This window comes from Lagenorhynchus albirostris, chromosome 10 (assembly GCF_949774975.1).
Source record: "Lagenorhynchus albirostris chromosome 10, mLagAlb1.1, whole genome shotgun sequence".
Lineage (NCBI taxonomy): Eukaryota > Metazoa > Chordata > Mammalia > Artiodactyla > Delphinidae > Lagenorhynchus > Lagenorhynchus albirostris.
The window spans coordinates 2,938,350-2,958,347 of record NC_083104.1 but is presented as its reverse complement, the minus strand read 5'-3'; the positions used below and the strand labels follow the sequence as shown (position 1 = coordinate 2,958,347).

At 54.0% G+C, this 19,998-nt stretch overlaps 1 protein-coding gene across 1 annotated transcript in view; it reads left to right on the top strand.

The window, feature by feature from the left end:
- The first annotated feature begins 746 nt into the window (after positions 1–746).
- The window catches only part of NUP210 (nucleoporin 210), a 99,605-nt gene continuing 80,353 nt past the window's right edge, over positions 747–19,998 (top strand). The window contains exons 1-4 of the mRNA XM_060161048.1: positions 747–925; positions 11,005–11,141; positions 12,904–13,035; positions 18,199–18,295. Of these exons, the coding sequence (XP_060017031.1) occupies positions 753–925; positions 11,005–11,141; positions 12,904–13,035; positions 18,199–18,295 (539 nt within the window). The 5' untranslated portion in view covers positions 747–752. The remainder of the gene's footprint in view (positions 926–11,004; positions 11,142–12,903; positions 13,036–18,198; positions 18,296–19,998) is intronic.

The following is a 19,998-nucleotide window of genomic DNA, read 5'->3' as shown; positions in this document are numbered from 1 at the left end:
CCTGGCAAGGCCTGGAGGAGGTTGAAGGGGGAAGGAGCACCCACAGGGCCCCCAGGGCTTCAGCAGTTCGTTTGCCGTTGCGGAACTGGGCCCCTCTACTGGATGCCTGGGCCAGGATGCGCTCCGCATTCCAGATTTCCTGGGGGCCTGTTCCTTTGTGTGTTGATGGTCTGAGCGCAAGGTCTCAGGGGCCTGGCGGACTTGTTTGTTGGGCCCTGGCCAGGCTCATTGGCCAGAGGCGCTGAACAGGGCCGAATGAATGGCTGCGGGACGGCTGAGAGGCTCCACATCCGCGTGCAGTGTCGCCCGAGAGTTTGAAACCAAGAGTTTGAAACCAGGGATACGAGTGTGGAGGCCAGAAAACCGTGCAGTGCTTCCCGCGTGGTTGAGGGGCGCCACCGCCGCAGGGCGCCTCATCCCTTCTCCCCCGCCCACGGTGACTCGGGCGCGCGCCCCATCCCACTCACCCAGGCCCGCGTGGCCTCGGGTGCGCTCCCCAGCCCCTCCCTCCGCCCCGTAGGGTCGGGGGCCGGGGGTGGGAGCCCGGGCCCCTCAGTTCCAGCGCTCAGGGCCCGCCGGGGCCCAGGAAGGGGCCCGAGGCCTCGGCCCTCGCCCCGCCCCCTCCCTCCTCCCTCCCGCGCTTATCACCTGCCGGCCGGGCGCGCGCGGCCGGGGACGGAGGGCACGAGGGGAGCGCGCGCGCGTGCGCGCGCGACCGGGCTCCGGGTCCCGGGAGGTGAAGAGCGGCGAGGATGGTGACGCGGGGCCGGCGGCTGTGGCCGCTTCTGCTCGCGCTCTCGGGGCTGCTGGCGCTGGGCCCCAGCGCGCCGGCGGCCAAGCTCAACATCCCCAAGGTGCTGCTGCCCTTCACGCGGGCCACGCGCGTGAATTTCACGCTGGAGGCCTCGGAGGGCTGCTACCGCTGGTGAGGCGCGGTCAGGCGTGGGGCCGGGTCGGGAGGCAGACCTCGGGCGCGGGCGGCCGGGCGGGCGCGCTGCAGGTGCGCGGGCGCGGGGAGGAGGCCGCGGCCTCGGGCGGGTCTGGCGGGGCCTGCGGCGCGCGGCCTTCGGGCCCGGCCGGCGCCAGGAGGTCGGGAGCCGCGCGCCCCCGCAGGCCCGCGCAGCAGGTGCGCCGCCGCGCGCTCCCGGGCGCCGGCTTGGCGGCCGGGCGGCCACTGGCCTGGCGGCTGGTCGCGCGTGATCCGGCGGCGTGCGCGTGGGTCGCCCCTACTGCGCATGGCGGCGCCGAGGCCTCCGCGCTCTCTGGCGGGAGGGGGCCCGCGCGGCAGGTGGTGCGGGCGGGAGCCCTGCTGTCGGCGGGACTCGCGGAGGGCGTGCGGCGGGCGCGGCGAAGGGCCAGCGAAGCCCTGCCCGCCCCGGGGCTTCCGGAGGGACCTCCTGCCGGAGGGAGAGGGTCGCACTGGCGCAGCTGGTCCCGGGATGCGCGTCCACGTGGTCGCACGCCTTTCTCGTCCAGGCTCCGGGAGAGGTGGTCAGGGCACTGCAGAGAGACCTAGGCTGGGGACGCCGCTTTCCGGAGTTTGGTGACCGGGACTCATCCCTGGCGCCGGACTGGTGTGGGAATTGGGCTTGTGGAGAAGTGGGGAAGGTGTGTGTGGGAGTCGAATCAGTCGTTCAGCGTCTTTGGGAGGAACGGAAACCTTTGATGAAAGATCTTTCGGAGGAAACCCTAGGTGTTTAACAGATGATGCACCTGTTTTACAGATGAGAGATGCAAGGGAATGGTTGGTGGTTCACCCCAGGTTGCCCACAGAGCAGGGTTGCCTTGATCCCTAGCTTCCTGGGGGGACGCAGGAGTTCTGCACCTTTTGTGGGGGATGTGATCTGGGAACCCCAGGAACTAATGAAACTAGAGGTCCGCCCCACCTCACGGTAGCTGGGTGATGTGGTCCAGCCCTTCCATCCTTCAGATGGAGGAGCAGCAGCCTGAAGCGGCCTCTGGGTTCCACTCCGAGCAGGTTCATTCCTAGCAGGGTGCAGGCGGTGCTGGGTGTGACCAAGGCCCTACCACACCTCCCCGCCACCTTGCTGGAGATGAAAAGGAGGGGGTGATCCCCACGCGCTACGCCCTTGCTCCTCCCTTTGGTTCCCTGTTTCAAGGCTAGACAGTGTAACAGGGTGTGATCACAGTACAGAGAGTCCAACGTGTGTTAAGTCTGTTGGGATAGTCATCCGTGCACATCCGCGAGCCTGGTGCCGGAGCTCAGACTACTTTCTAGCTTATGTGCATTACTAGTACCTATTTGTGTTCTGAAGGTCACCTCCTGAAATAAGGACACGCCACATCAGACAAATGCATTTTGGGTTTAGTGCCTGCCTCCTCTGGAGGGTCGTATTTCTGGCTTGATATCACATCTTCTCTTTAACTTTTCTTCATCCCTGTCCAGGGCCCTGTCTGGTGTGGGGAGGTCACCTGTTAGTCCACACTTTGCAGGTGACCGTGCTCATTCTCTGGTTGAAGTTGTTCTCTTGATATGGGGGGCAAGAAAGAGGAATCTGGCTATTAAAAGCAGCTGGCTTCAAATGAATCCGTTTCGGTGTATTCGTATGCTGCTTCCTCTGAGATTCTAGAGCTGTGTTTTTCGTTTCTGAAGTAACAACTTTTTTTTTTTTTCTGACTGCATTTTCTTTTCTGAGAAGAGCTGGTGGATTTTAATTTACTTGTATAGTTTCTGAGGAGGAAGGAAAAAAACATTCCTAATCACTGATGCATCAGAGGATTGCTAAGTATCTTATAACTTGTTTTGAATCTGACCCATAGCTTTTATTGCAGATGTGTAACTGCTTACCTTAAGTGTCTTGGAGGTGTTTGGTGGTTGTGATTTTCCCCTTAACTTCACAGGAAAAGCTTCTGTCAGTCAAGCGTTGGAAATGTTTCCCTTATTTTTAGTGTGTGCTTCCTAGTTCAGTCAGGTATTGCTTGAGGTTTTGAAGAGTCCCCTCTGGAGTTTTAAGAGTGGGCCTAAAGGCAAGCTTTCTATCTGCATTCATCTATACATGGGAGGAAAATAGCCTCTTCACCTAAGGAGTTCATTGTGAAGTCTGTGAGGTGAAGAACAGAGAAAATGAAAACCTTCCTGGACCTTGGGGGAATTTTTGCTCATCCTTGGACTTTTCGGCCAAGCTCCCACTTTACTGGAACCACTGCGTGCCTGAGCCCCAGGGGCTTTAAGTCTGCTTTTCCTGTTTCTTGATTTTATAGCATCAAATCATCAGGCAATTTTAAGGTCAGGGGAACTGTAGAGAGCATCAGGTTAAAACTGTTCACGTTTCAGTCGGAACCTCAGAGAGGGCAGTGCTCTGGGGGACGCGTATAAGTAGTGACGGTCTTGAGTTTGGGACCGTGCCCCTGTACCACCTCTTTCAGGGGTTTGCAGCCTCTGGCGAATTGGCCAGACCTGATTGAACCCCTCCAGTCACAACGAGGGATTGCTGGTTATGTGGCAAACTCCTGATTCTTTTTTGCTATTTCATTTTATTGAAAGGGCTCCAAAGCATCTTTCATTAGCTTCTTTTTAAGGCATCCTTTATATAAATGACACGAGAGAGAAAGTTGGGAAAAGGGGGAAAAAGAGAAGTATCCCATAATCCTTTTTTTTTTTTTTTTGGCCGAGTGGCATGTGGGATCTTAGTTCCCCGACCAGGGATCACACCCACGCCCCCTGCATTGGAAGCACAGAATCTTGACCACTGGACCACCACGGAAGTCTCCCATAATCCTTTGACTGTAACACAGTCAGTCACCATTTTGTTTTCCTTTTGATCACTTATTCCACCCCCCCCACCACCACGAAGCTCAAACCTGGTATTCAGGTCACTTGGGAACTTCCTTCTCTACCAACCACCAGCAAGTGTTAAAGCCCAGCTGTTTTTCTGTGTTGCTTCATGATCTTAAGTTTTCAGTGCCTGAGCACCATGCTGCTGGGTAGATGTTCCATCCTGCTTCCGTGGGTGGTTTTCTTCCTGCTTCCCTTGTGGGTCCCCCCCCCAACCAAGCCTGCTCTGCCCCTTGACGTGGCTTCCGCCCTGCAGGCCCTGCCTCTGTCATGGGGGGCAGGGAAGGGTGGACCTGCAGGTGGGTGGAGGGAGGGCTGTGTCTTCCTCTGCCCCCACTCACTGCTTCTTTGTACAACCGTCACTTCTCCTTTTTCCACTGTAGCTTTCTGGCCTGACCCTCCCTGTCCCCGGGTTCCCCTGTCCCATTAGACACCCTCAAGATAAAAAATTCATTTCTGGTGCCAACATGTTGTTTCCATTTTTTCTTTTTAAAAAAAATTTGGTAAAATATACATATCATAAAATTAACCATTTTTAAGTGTCCAGTTCAGTGGCATCAAGACATTCACACTGTTATATAACCATTACCCATCATCTCCAGAACTTTTTCAGCTTCCCAAACTGAAACTCTGTCCCCATTAAATGCTAACCCCTCCCCGTCCCCTGGCCCCTACAACCACCTTCTGCTTTTCCTAATACCCTGTAATATCTGCCTGTTTCTTTTGTGGGGGTGACAGTGTCCCCCCCGCCCCCCCTGCCCCCCCCCCTGCCAAATGCAGTAACATTGTTTCGATTCTTGTTTGTTTTTATCGTTACCTCGGATGGCAAATGGTATAGGCTTTCTGTTTACACTAGTGATATAAAGTTTCCTTTTAAAGTATTGTTTCAGGACTTCCCTGGCCGGTCAGTGGTTAAGGCGGGGCACTTCCACTGCACGGAGCGCAGGTTCAATCCCGGGGAACCAAGATGCCACATGCCGTGGGGCACGGCCAATAAATAAATAAAGTACGTTTTCATTAAGGAAGAATCAATTTAAAAGAAAAATGTAAGGGACTTCCCTGGTGGTCCAGTGGTTAAGGCTTCACCTTCCAATGCAGGGGGTGCGGGTTTGATCCCTGGTCAGGGAGCTGGGATCCCACATGCCTCGCAGCCAAAAAACCCAAACGGAAAACAGAAAACAGCAGTATGGTAACAAATTCAGTAAAGACTTTAAAAAGGTCCACATAAAAAAAGTCTTAACAAAATTAAAAAAACAAATAAAAGAAAAAAGTAAGAAAAAGATACGAAGGTTACTTGGATGTAACCGGATGGGGGGCCGGGAAGGGCGGAAGGTGCAGGTGTCCAGGCAGCTGCCCCGGTGGGTGGCCAGAGACCCAAGTCCAGAGGCAGGGACTTTGAATGTTGCAGGTGGGGATGGCAGAGGGAACCAAATAGCAGAACCAGTTTTTCCGCTAATTCCTTTGCATACTTTGCATGTTATTCCCCACTCACCGGCAGAACCACATTCAAAACCAGGTCACAGACTCAGCTCAGTCCTGGGATGCACGGGAAGCATGCCAGACCTTCTCGTCAATGGCCGTTTTACCCAGGTTCAGGAGCATTTGAGGGAAGTTGATGACACATTAAGAAGCAGTATTAAGGCTGCATGTGGCGTAGGGCGTGATGGAGGAGATGGAGCCATTTTTCACTGAGGTCTGGCGGCCTGGGCCCTCGCATGGGCAGCCCCAGGTAGGTGGAGGCCATTAGCTCTGTTTTGAACAATCTGGGTGCATTCACCATAAGGCGGGAGGTGGTGTCTGGACCAGGAGTCTAGAGCCCGGCCGACTGAGGTGTTTTCCAGGAATGTAGCCCTGGGCAGGTTACTTCACATCCGTGCAGGGGTTTCCTTGTGTATCAAATGGGGGGTTTCAATAGGACTGTTGGGAGGCAAATAAAACACTTGTGATATGTTTTATTTCGAGCCTGACACATAGTAAGCACATAATAAATGACAATTTTTTTTTCTTTTTAAAAAAATATAGTACCAGTAGTTTGAATGAAATAAGGCCACAAGTCTTGAAGAATTCAGTCAGGGGATTTCATTTGTCTCAACTCTCCTGACTTTCCTGCATGTGACAGGAAACTCAAACCAAAATAGTTTAAATAAAGCAGCGATGTTGTTTTGGCAGAGTTTGTTTCAGGCCGCACACAGGGCTCAGTGATGTCAGCAGGGCCTGGTCTCGGGCCTCAGCCGGGTGCCCCCTGGGGTAGCAAGAGCACGGGTCCAGCCCTGCAGCCCTTGTCAAGCCTTGCACGCTGGGTCTGAACACCTCCATCCAGGGGGATGCACAGCCGATCGGCCAGGCCCCAGCCACCTGCCTCCCAGGGTCCAAGGAGCATGGGTGCCCTGGAGCCTCATGGTCTGAGGGTGGAGGGGAGCAGCACCCCCAGAAAATCTGGGTGCTGTTACTGAGGAGGGGGAGTGGAGTCTGGGCAGCCAAAACCCAACACGAGTCCCCTGCAGGAATGACACTCATGTGTGCACGTTTGCCTTGCTTCCTGTTTGCCCAGCTCTGTGTGTGTGTGTGTGTGTGTGTGTGTGTGTGTGTGTGTGTGTGTGTGTGTGTGTGTGTGTGTGTGTGTGTGCGTGCGTGCGTGCGTGCGTGCGTGCGTGCGTGCGTGCGTGCGCGCGCGCGCGCGCGGGGGGGGCAGTATATATACCCTGGGTTTTCTCACCTGGGGCCCTTGTCGGGAGCTGCTGTGATCTGGGAGGGGGTCTCGCTGGGATGTGGGTGAGCAATTCGAGAGGAGAGGAAGCAACATGCCCACCAGAACTGAACCGCAGGCTCCCCGCCTCCTGTGCAGGACTTGGGGAAGGGTTCTCAGGCGTAGAGAGCCCTTGGTGCCTCTCGGTCCACTTAGGACATTTGGTAAAATTAAGTTTATAATTACAGACCTTCTCATAAAGAAAACTCCAGGGCTTCCCTGGTGGCGCAGTGGTTGAGAGTCCGCCTGCCGATGCAGGGGACACGGGTTCGTGCCCCAGTCCGGGAGGATCCCACATGCTGCGGAGCGGCTGGGCCGGTGAGCCATGGCCGCTGAGCCTGTGCGTCCAGAGCCTGTGCTCCGCGACGGGAGAGGCCACAACACTGAGAGGCCCGCGTACCGCAAAAAAAAAAAAGAAAACTCCAAGCCCAGGTGGCCTCACTTGTAATTTCCATGAAACGTTTAAGGAGGAAATATTACACATCTTTCATAAACTCTTTCAGGAAAGGCAGGAAGAACAATCATTTCCTAGCTCCTTTTTATGAGGCCAACATTACACTGATTGCAAACCAGCCTCAAACATTATAAGCAAAAGAAATTCACAGACGCAGAGTACAAAATTCTTTAACAAAATAGCAGCACATCAAATCCAGAAACATAAAAAGAGTGTTGTGTTATGACCAACTGGAGTGGATCTCAGGAATGCAGGGTTGGTTTAACACAAACCAATCAATGTAATTGCTTGAGCAACAATAAACAATTCTTGTATCAACAAAATGAAGAAGAAAAGCCATATAATGGTCTCAATAGGTGCAGAACATTCAACAGTCATTCATGATAGAAATTTGCAGCAAGTTCGGATTAGAAGAGAATCCATAACCTGATAAGGGGCATCTACAAAATCTTGCACCGGGCTTCCCTGGTGGCACAGTGGTTGAGAGTCCGCCTGCTGATGCAGGGGACGCGGGTTCGTGCCCCGGCCCGGGAGGATCCCACGTGCCATGGAGCAGCTGGGCCCGTGAGCCATGGCCGCCGAGCCTGCGCGTCCGGAGCCTGTGCTCCGCAACGGGAGAGGCCACAACAGTGAGAGGTCCGCGTACCGCAAAAAAAAAAGCAAACAAACTTGCACCAGAGTCTTATGCTGGGTGCAGTGAGGGCAAGAAATGAGCACGCACGGGCGCTGTCCTCAGGCTCAGTCTCCGAGGGGGTCAGACAAGGAGAAGGATCACACCAGCCTCAGGGCCTTTGGCCTCACCCATGCTTTTGCCAGAACACCCTTCTCCCAGATATCCAGGGATCCTGTGTCTGCCCCTCCTCCTCACATGTCACGTCTGAGGGAGGCTCCCTTCACCATCCAGTTGGAAACTACAGCCTTTCCCTCCCCTGCCTTCTATTTGTCCATAGCACTGTTGTCTGAGATCCCACCTCCACTCACTCATTTTGTCTATCCTTGTTCTCCTCCCACTAAAACGTAAACTCTGTGAAGGTGGGGATTAATGTGTATTTTGTACTTCGTTGTGTCCCCGGCATCTAGAACGGTACCTGGAATCCTGCACATCACCCAATGAATATGGATTCAATGAATGAAAGAACGAATGGGTGCATTAGGGACCCCAAGAAGGACCAGCTGTGAGAGCTGAGTGGAGGTTGAGGAGGGTCAGGGATGGGTCCGTGGAAGAGTTACCATTTCCCATGAGCCCTCAAGGCCAGGCCGCACAGGAGCTGGTGGGAGGGACGCGAGAAGTGGAGGGGTCAGCATCAGTGGAGGGATGGGGGGAAGCTGGGGGAGGAAGAACTTCAGAGCAGAGGTTAGACTTGAAGTCAGAAGCTTCAGGCTCTTGCCAGTGGTGAACCGTACTTCGGGCCTGAATCTTTGCCTGTGGCTCTGAGGATGTCTGCGGTTGGGGGTAGGGCCCCACCAGGTCACACATGAAGGATCACAATCTAGAAGGGCCCATGTTTTCTTACTTTCTTTAAAAAGCAAAGGTCTGTGGTCAGAGTCTCGCCAAACACCTCAGGGCCAGAAGCCCTTCATTTAGGCACCTCCTGCTGGTGCCTGAGTTGGAGAGCTTACTATGTGCGACGCCCTGCAATAAGAGCTTTACATCTGTCATCCTATCTAATCCGCCCCAACCCTTTGCAGCAGGTCAGTTTTATTGCCATTGTACAGCTGAGGAAACAGGCACAGAGAATTGAGGTGGAATTGTTTGCTCAATGTCACACAGCTGGCGAGCGGCAGCACCCTGCTGCCCTAGGCGTTCACCTTCTCAACAGAGAGTGAGGCCATGTCACCATCACTGCCTGCGCCAGGGACCCGGGGAGGCCCCTGAAGCTCCTCCCGTGGGCCTTAGGGCGAGTCCATGAGTGGGGAGGGTGGGCAGGCGTGCTGACCACCAGCTGAGATGCACAGAACGACCAGGTGGGCAAGCTGGAGCAGCTCTCATCCGTTCTGAGCAGCGGCCGTTCGTTTAAACTGGAGACAGAGGAAGGCTCTTCCGGCAGAAAAGCCATTGAGCCCGGACCTGCTTCCTTGGCAGAACGTGATGCTGTGTCCAAGTGACCTGGCCTTCGGAGCTGGTTTCTGGGTGGGCCTCTCAGCTGTCAGCTCTGTGCAGACCCCGCCTTCTCTGAGCCCTGCTTCCTGGACCCGTCCTGCCGCCTGGGCCATGAGCCCAGAGCCCGCGAGGGTTAGGCTGAGGGAGCTGGCGCGGCCCACGTGCCTTCTCCCCCCTTCCCTCCGTGCCTCATGTGGGTCCTCCCCAACCAGTGTGGGGACAGACCGGTTCTGAGAGCTCCAGCTATCAGTGTGAGAGGCCGCTCTGTCCTTGTTTTATAGAAACACTGGAAAATGGCGGCTGATGGGCAGCCCCGCCCCTCACAGCTGTCCTGGGAACGCCACTGTCAGAGTGCTGCCTTTTTCGTGTACCACCTATACGAAAACTTACTGTTTGCTTCAAAATGACTCCTTTTTTGAACATCAGACATCCTCTTCAGTATTAACATGTAGGAGCTCCTAAGTTTGATACATTTGTTTTTCCTGAAACAATTAACAATGAATGTGTAGTAATTAAATGACATAAAGAGTCAATTTAAAGACAGTTCATCGGTGCCTCACTGCTCTCTGGTGTTGTGTGCTCCGTACCCTGGGGGAAGCACTCGTGTGGTGGGAGGATTGTCTGATCTGGAGTCACACAGACCTGGCTCTGATCACTGGCCCCGCCACGTACAGCTGTGTGGCTTTGCGGAATTACTCAACCTCTCTGAGCCTCGGTTTGGTTTTCCCATATAGGCCTCTTGGAGGGTTAAGTAATCTGATGGACAGAAGGTTCTGGGCTTAACACATGGTAGATAGTTTCTTTCGTTATCTTCTTTGCTCTCCCTGTATTGGTCAGGTTTCTCCAGAGAAGCAATATGTGTGTATGTGTGTGTGTGTATACACGCCTCTGAAGGCTTTCAGGCAGGAGGAACTCCCTCTCATTTGCAGATGGGTCAGCCTTTTTGTTCTATTCAGGCCTCAACTGATTGGGTGAGGCCCACCGACACTGGGGAAGGCAATCTCCTTTACCCAGTCTGCTGGTTTAAATGTTAATCGCATCCCAAAACACCCTCAGACACACCCAGAATAATGTCTGACCAAGTAGCTGGGCACCTCATGGCCTGGCCAGGTTGACACGTAAAATTAACCACCACGCTCCCCCAGCACACTTCTGTATTTTAATAACAATCTCTGGGTGTCTCTGCGTTTGCCAGACATCTGCTTCTGCCTCTCATCCCCTCTCATGTCCGGCGCTCTCTGCCTGCCTCGGGGTGCAGGGTGATTAACCATCGCTTCTGTGAAGAATGACCCATCCTCCCTCCGTGGCGAAGGTGTTTACCTGCCCTTCCGCCCACCTTCCCTGTAACCTCGGCCCTGTGCGCTGGGCCTTGTGCCTGTTGCCAAGGTTCCCGTCGGTGAGCTCTGGGTTTGTAGGGCCTGTTGGGGACGGAGGTGACCGTCTGGGAGGCTGCCGTGTGCCAGGTCCTGCCTAGAGGTCAGCAGGTACCTGGCCTCTCCTCCTCCCCAGGGACCGTAGGCGCTTTTCCCACCAATAGTTATTTCCAGTTCCTTGGAATAGTCCTGTCAGGTGACTGTTGAACATGGAGGTGTTTTCCAGTGTCCCGAGCAGTGACTCTCTGCCTGTGTGATATGTTCAGGGCTGGGGTGGGGGTGAGGTGGGAGGGGAGGTCCTCGCCCTCAGGATGTCCTGCTCCTACTAGAGGGGCCTCGGCTGCCTGTCTCCACTGGGTTTGAAGCTGGTGGAGCCTGGCCTCTGTGTCCTGGGTTTGAAGCTGGTGGAGCCTGGCCTCTGTGTCCTGCGAGTCTGGGACAGATCGGGGGGGGGGGGGCTGCGGCTCTGGCTTCCGGTCCCAGCCCTGCCTCTCCGCTGGCTCCAGAGGGTGACTTCTCTTCTTGTCGCCGCAGGTCATCAACCCGGCCGGAGGTGGCCAGCATCGAGCCGCTGGGCCTGGACGAGCAGCAGTGCTCCCGGAAGGCAGTGGTGCAGGCCCGCCTGTCCCAGCCCGCCCGCCTCACAAGCATCATCTTCGCGGAGGACATCAGTAAGGCCTCCCAGTGCGCCGCGTGGCCCCTGGTGGGGATGGGGGCTGAGGGGCTGGAAACACCCCGCTGAGGCCTCGGGCCACAGGGACGGAAGAGCCCATGGCCACGCTTCCCCTTCTCTTGTTGGGTCTGAGGACGCCCATGGAGCTGGGGCGACACTGAGCAGGCAACATGAACCCTGGTCCCTCCTGCCACAACCTTGTCCTGCTTGCCCTCCCGTGGAGGCTGGCTTTCATTTCTAAGTTATTATTTGTTACCAAAATAACTCTTAATGGGCGTTGATTCAAAATGAAGAAAGTTGTGCAATGTTTCACTTCCCCATATTTAATTTGCCATATTATGGTCATAAGATGCTTAGAAAACAATGAATTTTCTGTCATGCTTTTCCCCCACCTAACATGGTATGAAAAGTTTCCCATTTTATTATAGAATTTTTTTTAACATCTTTATTGGAGTATAATTGCTTTACAATGGTGTGCTAGTTTCTGCTTTATAACAAAGTGAATCAGTTATACATATACATATGTTCCCATATCTCTTGCGTCTCCCTCCCTCCCACCCTCCCTATCCCACCCCTCTAGGTGGTCACAAAGCACCGAGCTGATCTCCCTGTGCTATGCGGCTGCTTCCCACTAGCTATCTACCTTACGTTTGGTAGTGTATATATGTCCATGCCACTCTCTCACTTTGTCACAGCTTTCCCTTCCCCCTCCCCATATCCTCAAGTCCGTTCTCTAGTAGGTCTGTGTCTTTATTCCCGTCTTACCCCTAGGTTCTTCATGACATTTTTTCCCTTAAATTCCATATATATGTGTTAGCATACGGTATTTGTCTTTCTCTTTCTGACTTACTTCACTCTGTATTTTTAATGGCCGAAGACTATTCTTAACCAGAGGTTGTGCTGTAAGCATTCCCGTATGTGAGGCATTCAGATCGTTTTCAGATGTTTGTTTCAGTGTCAAATAGGAAAATAAATAGTTTCATTCGGGGAACAGTTTTGGGTTCTTTCAGGTTATTTCCTGCCAAGGATAGATTCGCAGCTTTACTGGGTCACAGCCTATGAAAGTTTTAAGGTTTTTGATAAATGGGGCTGAATGGCTTTCTCACAAAGTTAAGGGTGTACAAGTAGTTATATGGTGCCTGGAGAATGGTCGGAATGATTTCGTGTCACAAGCTGTTACTTTTTACATTAGAGGATTCTCCAGGTAATGCCATTTATGTGTCTTATTGATGGAGCAAGTAAGAAATCCGTGTAGACGTGCACACTCTTTTTTTACACTATAGTGTAGTTGATAGTCTTATGCAAAAACTGCAGTGTAAACACAGACACACACAAACGCACAAATTCCGGGTGTAATTGCTAATCTCAGGGTAGGGACAGGCGTTCAGAACAGCATCGTCCTTTTGGAGGCTAACTTATCATACCAGAACCCTTGTCGTTTAGCTCAGTGTTTACACTCTGAACAAAACTAGGAATTCTAGGAAGAGTGTTCTGCACACAGCTTTAAACGCTGGCGCTCGCGGTGGAAAAGTACAAGATGGGCAGTGAAAGTGTCTGGAAGGCCCTCACTTCCTGGACGTCCGTGCTGACTCTCGGGCCTCGTGGAGGTCCTGAGGGTCGACTCGGTTCTTCCAGCCCTGTTTCTTGGGGGGGATTGTTGGTTTCCCTTGTCTTTGCCAAAGAATAAGACCACCCAACCTATGAGGCGCTGGAGGTGGGGTGGCCGCCCTCCGGCTGACCCTGTGTTCCCTCCCCTGCAGCCACCGGCCAGGTCCTGCGCTGCGACGCCATCGTGGACCTCATCCACGGCATTCAGATCGTCTCCACCACCCGCGAGCTCTACCTGGAGGACTCCCCGCTGGAGCTTAAGATCCAGGCCCTGGACTCCGAAGGTGAGGCCACTGGCCCGGCGGGCTCTGTTTCTTCCTCTCCTCGTGTGCGGCCTGCTCTCCCCCAAGGCGGGCTGCTCTGGCCAGGGGGGCAACGTGGAAGAGGTCAGGACCACCTCTAAGTGGATGCCAGGCCCACGGTGGCAGCGAGGCCACGGCCACTTCTCCACAGGGCCTGGAGGCCAGCTCTGTGCCTGTGCACAGCTGGGAGGGGCTCACGGGGTCACTGCTGTGAACAACAGAGGCTCTGGGGTCTGGGGCTGGCTTCCTGATCCAGACTGCAGCCTACGCATGCGCGCGCACGCGTGTGTATGTGTGTGCGTAAGAGAGCACGTCTATGCTGCCGGCCCCACGTACCATCCTTCACTTCATAGCAGAACATTGGCTTGTTCTGGGCTGGGATTCTTTGTGGAAGGTCTGTTCTGCTGGTTGGCAGACTGTCTTGGCTGTAACCTGACCTCTTGGTCAAGGAGCAAAGGGAAAATTTGTAGGTTAAGGTTCTTGTTGAAGAAAGTAGGTCAGGCAAAAGGCATCTTCCAGATGAAGGATCTCCTAAAACTTCACATCCAAGCCAGGACTCACCTTGTCTTTGAAATCTCCCCTGACCACTCTAGCCCCCGCTGCCCCGGCTTTTTCAAAACATTGTTATAGATCACGGTTTCTCAGTCTAGGCAGGATTGGCACTTGGGGTAGATAATTCTTTGTGGTGGGGACTACCCAGTCCATTTTAGGGTGTTTGGCAGCATACCTGGCCTCTATGCACTGGATGCCAGTAGCACCCACTGAGTTGTGACAACCAGAAATCTCTCCAGCCATCGCCAAATGTCCCTTGGGGGCAGAATCAGTGTTTCGAAGCATCTGTCCGAGCCTTCCTTCTGCTCTGTATTCATTCATCGGATAAGCTGCCCAGCTTCTCTGAACTCCCCTCTGATCTGTGAAGCTGACATAATGATGCTTACCTGGTCACGAGGACCTGGTGAGTGAGTGTGAAGGGTCAGCCCCGCCTGGTGTGTGGTGGGTGCTCAGTGCGCTGGGTGGCCATGGAGTGTGTTCTGCCTTCTGGGTCTGCCAGGTCCTGGGGTACTGCTGTGGTGGGGCGGGCGCACTGGGCCTCTGCCCCTAGCGTCTCAGGCCAGGGGGTCCGCGGGTAGATCAGGCCCCACATGCATCCCGGCAGGTGCGGTTTGTAATCACGTTGGGTGCAAAGTGTGAAGGGACCACTGGGTGGGAGAGCAACTCCAGGGGGCTTGGAGGCGGGGCGTGGAGGTCAGGGGTCAGAACAATTTCTTAGAAGGCAGGATGTTTGACTGAGCCTCGAGGGATGTGGGGTCTGCCAGGCGGGGACCCCGTTTCATCCTTGAGACTGAAATTGGAGAGGCCAAGGGACACAGGATATAAAGGGGCCTTGTGTCAGGTGTGGGATTTGCGCCTGGTCTTGAGGCAGAGGGCGCCGAGGAGGAGTTTGTGCAGCGAGCTGATGGGAGCTCACCTGCCCGACACGGTGGTGGGGGTCATATGCCGCTCACTGGAGCCAGGCGTCTCTGGGCGCCTCACCTGTCCTGACTCGTTTCACTTCCAGGAGCGGAGACTGAGAGAGAACACACAGTGCACACACAGACACACACAGACCAGGCACACACACATCCTAGTCCTTCGTTCGCAGCAGAGCCAGAATCTGAGCTCTGGCCTGGTTGGGTCCTGAGTTCACTCTCAGTCAGGAGTCAGCACGTGTTTTCCGTGATGGGCTGGGTAGGAATTGTTTTAGGCTTTGCCGGCCCGATCGTCTCTGCAGCAACCACTCAGTTGTGTCAGCGTGGCTCTAAAACACTCACAGACAGTGTGGAATGAAGGGGCGTAGCTGTTCTAATAAAATTTTATTCACAAGAACTGGTGGGCGCTAGGTCTGGCCCAAGGGCCATAGTGTGCCAACCCCTGCTCTTAACCTCTCTGGTCTATCTCCTGTCTTGTCACTTAAAAAATAACGTTTCGTTTATTTAAAATTTTTTTATTTTGTATTGGAGTATAGTTGACTTACAATGCTGTGTTGGTTTCAGGTGTACAGCAAAGTGGTTCAGTTATACATGTATGTATTCTTTCTGAAATTCTTGCCCCGTGTAGGTTATTAGAGAGTATTGAGCAGAATTCCCTGTGCTCTACAGTAGGTCCTTGTTGATTATCTATTTTATGTATAGTAGTGTGTACATGTCATTCCCAAACTCCCAATCTATCCCTCCCCACGACCCGAGTTTTGTTTATTTTTATCGAGATTTATATACCATGAAATTTACCCATCTAAAGTGTACAGTTCAGTGGTTTGTTTTAAAAGTATATTCACAAAGTTGTACAGCCGTCACCACTGTCTAATTTTAGAACCTTTTCATCACTGCAAAATGCAACCCCACACCCATTAGCAGTCGGTTCTTGTGCTTTTCTCTTTCCGGCCCCTGGCAGCCACTCATTTACTCTCTGTGTAGAGATTTGCCTCTTCTGGGGCTTTCATATGGATGAATCATACAGTGTGTGGTCTTTGGTGTCTGCCATCTTTCACTGAGCATGTTGTCAAGGTTCACCCACGTTGTGTCCTGTGGCGGTGCTTTGTTCCTTTTCATGGCTGAGCGATGTTCCATTGTATGGATGGACCACATTTGTTTATCCCTCCGTCAGTTGGTGGACAGTTGGGTTGCTGCCCCCTTTGGGCTGTTGTGAGTAGTGCTGCTGTGAACATGGGTTCGAGTCTTTGTGTGGACATAGGCCTTCATTTCCCCTGGGTCTACACCCAGGAGTGGAATTGCTGAGTCAAAGGGCAACTCTATATGTACCTTTCTGAGGAACAGCCGGAGAGCGTTTCCACCGTGGCTGTGCTGTTTCACATCCCCACCAGTGATGCATGAGTGTTCCGGTTTCTCCAAATCCTCACCATCACTTGTTATTCTCCATCTTTTTTTTTTTTTTTATAGTTTATTCATTTTTAAGTCACTTTGGTTTTTCCCCTTGGGCAGCTGGTGGATGTGTCAGGAATGGAAGGTGGCTGCCTGGCCTTCCTGTGTGGGACAGGTGCCCCGTGGCCCTAGGGGATCACGTTTCACAGTCCTCCCACTCCTAAGGTTTTGGTGGCGCATGTGGCCAGTTCCGGGGGGAACCCTGGCTCACCCAGGCCTGCATACACTGGCCTTTCAGGAAGAGCCCAGGTCAAGGCCCACCTTTGTGGCACCAGGTGGTTCACTCCCTGCCTCCCTGTTCACTGTGAGGGTGTCCCCACCCAGAAGCGCTTGGACTAGTTCCTTAGAAATCCCCTCTTCCTTTGTCCTGAGCCTGTATCCTCCCTACTGGTCAGTCTCCTTTGTAAAGACAAACTTGACCTTCATAACCTTGGAGGGCCCCCCAGTCTCAGAAGGGATGTACCTTATCTAGGTTGGTGCCTGTTTGTTTTTTAACCTGCTTGTGGCTCAGCAAACATTGTTAGGTGCCCAGCCCTAAGTGTCGTCTTTTACCCCACAAGGGTGGATGGTAATTATACATTAGCCCATTGTACAGACAAGGAAGCTGAGGCCTAGAGAGCTTCAGTGACTCACCCAGGGTCATGCAGCTCGTGGGCGGCAGAGCAGGGGCTGGAACTCTTGTCCACTAGGCCACACTGCCTGTCTCCAACTGCTGCATTTTTCCTGGGCACCGTGGTCTGCACCAGGGGCTGGGGTCTACTTTATTGGCCTGAGGCCATCTGCAGGGTTCCTGCCTCGAGTTAATGTTTTCAGAGTTCTCTCCCAGCCCGCATGTACCTGGTGCCGGGGCAGTGCTGGGGGCTCCGGTCCCCCAAATGCCACGCCTCACCTCCCACTCAGAGCACCGTCCACTCCCACTTCCGGATCTCTGCTGTCTGAAGCCCAGGCCCTCTGGGCATCCCCTCTAATATTTTCTCCTCCAGGGCTCTCCCAAGGTGGAGTTTGTCCCTCCTTGAAATCCCTCAGTGGTTCGCAAGCCCAGCCTTGGGGCACGGGGCACTTTTTACTTGTTGTCAGGCTCCGCACTTGGGCAGAATTGGGATCACTTCATTCTTTGTTTGACACTGGACTTTGGGCCCAGCGGGCATCCAGCAAATGTTTGTTAAGTTGAATTGCTTAGTGGTTTCCGGCTGCCCTCCTGGGACCAGGACAGGGGGGTGCAGCCTCCGGAGACTGGGCCCTGGGATTTCCTTGTTAATGTGAGCACTTGGCACATAGTAGGTCTAATAGCTGCTTTTTTAAAAAAAATTTATTTTATATTGGAGTATAGTTGATTAACAATGTTGTGTTAGTTTCAGGAGTACATAATAGCTGCTTTTCAAAGAGACACGGCAAAACTCTAGGCAGCCTCTCATCACCAGAGGGAGCAGGGCCCAGGCAGCGGGGTCTTCAGACTTTTGAACTTGCAAGCTGGATATACAGTATACTGCATTTCTTAATTTGAAATGATGGAAGCCAATTAAAAAATGTAAAATCAACATCACCTGGGGAAAAAGCAAACCATAGTTCCCAGCAGATCAGGCCTTTGAGCCCCCAGTTTTCATCCCCCGCCCTGTTCCCGGGTGTCTGCGTAGAACCACGTGTTGCAGTTCCCTGACAAGGTGTTTACGGAGGGATTCAGACCCTCCCTGAGTCCTCCTCCGGCAGCGGTCGCCCAGCGGTGCCGGGCTCCGCATGTTCTGGCGTCTGGTCCAAGGCACGCGGACGGCAGCCAGGGCTTCAGAGCCGAGGCCGGCTGTGCGAGCGTCCACCTCCTCCACCCGGGACTTGGGGTCTCAGCATCTCGGCCGAGGGGCAAGGATGGGCACATGAAAGCACATGGCCTGGGTTCCTTTCCCAGCACAGGGAGGTGGTGAGGGGGGAGTGAGTGACAGTCTCAGGAACCACCGTCTAAACCGTAAAGCACTTCCCCACGTGAGGGGTGACGGGTGCGCACAGGCAGGAGGTACAGCAGGAAGGACACGGCTCCCCCGAGAGGCCAGGGCTCACTCCTCACGGTCACGTGACCCGGATTCTTTCAGCCTCGTTTCCCCTCCCTCCCTCCCTCTCTCCCTGCTGAATGGAGGCTGAAGGCTGCAGGCAGTGCTGCCTGCTCTGCAGGGGCTGGTGCATGTCCCCTGCCCCTGGCCCCAGGGGGTAACTCGGGTGCGCCCCTCTGCTCCTACAGGAAACACGTTCAGCACCCTGGCCGGGCTGGTCTTTGACTGGATGATCGTGAAGGACACAGAGGCCGACGGGTACTCGGACACCCACAACGCGCTCCGGTAAGAGGCGCCTGCCTTGGAAGGGAGGCGGGAAGGGGGTTGTCGCCGGCTCCATGTGGGCTGGGGGCTTCCATCATCATCATCCCCCTCGGCTCACACGGTTGTGCAGGAACCTTGCTGCTTGTGCAGCCCACGGGGGTGTGTTCTGTGGGACATCGTCGAGGAGGCTGGGCTGTCCAGCTGCCGAAGAGAAAGCTTGTCCCAGACAATGGGAGCTGTCCCGGGGTACAGGCGAGGGGCGGGGTGCGGCCCCGCTGGGGGTGAGCTAACGGGGAGACAGTTCCGGCTGGGGTGACCTTCCTGCAGTGACCTCTTCCAGGCGCAGGAGGCTGCCTTCCCCAGCACGGGGGTGGGAAGTGGGCCTGCAGGCGGACTCCTTGTGAGACAGACTCATTACCCATCTTGACTCAGCCAGTCCCCCCAACGGCCGTGTGGCTTCCGTACCACTGTCCACGTGCCTTAGGTTGGTAAGGGGCGGAGCTACAACTTGAACTCAGATGTGTATAGATTCTCACAGTGCAGTGTGGTAGCCATGAACCCTATCCTGGCTGTTTAAATTTAAACTAGGTACAGTGGAAAATTCAGATCCTTGATTGCACTGGCCACATGTCAAGGGCTCGTTAGCTGTGTGGCTGGTGTTACCACACACTGGACAGGGCAGACGTGGAGCATTTCCATCCCAGAAGGTTCTGCTGGCCGGTGCTGGTGCAGACCCAAGGTCTGGGCTAATGTCCTCTGCTATGCTGCATTGCCTCGTGCTGTATTATAAAAATGTTAGAGTATAGTCCCTTTTGGGGGAGGAAGACTTATTTTTTTTAAAGACTTTGCAGCAATTTTTAGCCTACAGAAAAGTTGCAAGTGTAGTACAGAAAGTGGATTCCCCGAACCATCTGAGAGCAAGCTGCCACCCTGGTGCCCGTAACCCCCAGTTATTTTAATGTGTATTTACTACCTCTGAGGACGTTTTCCTGCACGTTGAGAAGACGGTCATCACAATTAGGGAATTAACACTGACGCCCGCAGTCACAAGACCTTGTTCAAGTTTTGCCAGTTTATCCCAATTGTATCCTTTGTAGCAGAACATGACCCCCGGGGTCATCTGCCGCATGTCGTCCTGTCTCTCCTAGTCTCCGTCAGCGTGGAAGAGTTTCTCGGTCCTTCTTCGACGTTTGGGACGTTGCACTCATGAATACTGTAGTCCAGTTATCTTACAGACCCTCCCCCATTTCGGGTTTATCTGACGTTCCTCCTGATTAGACCCAGAGTTCTGCATCTTTGCAGGAACATCACAGAGGCGAGATTCCGTATTCTCGTTGCGTCGTATCGTGATTTTGTTGGTCCGTCAATGATTTTGTTCGCTGTCATCACTTGGGTAGGGTGGGGTCTGCCAGGTGCCCTGCTCTGAAGTCACTTTCTTACTCCCTTGCAATTGATAAGTATTTTGTGGGGAGTTACAAGTCTGGCCTTTTGTTTACACCTTTAAAAGTCCTGCTCAGGGTTCCAGGACACATCCAGGCTCAGCTCACGGCCATTTCCACGGCGGGCACCCTTATGCCCTGACACTGGTGCAAGCCAGGTTGCCCTCTTGGGTCAGAGCTCTTTGGGGGCTGGGCTGTCAGCCTCTGTCTCTGGTTGAGCCCTGGAATTTCTGGGGTCTCAGTAAGCCAGGAATGTGGACTTCAGGTCCAAGAGACCTGCACTCC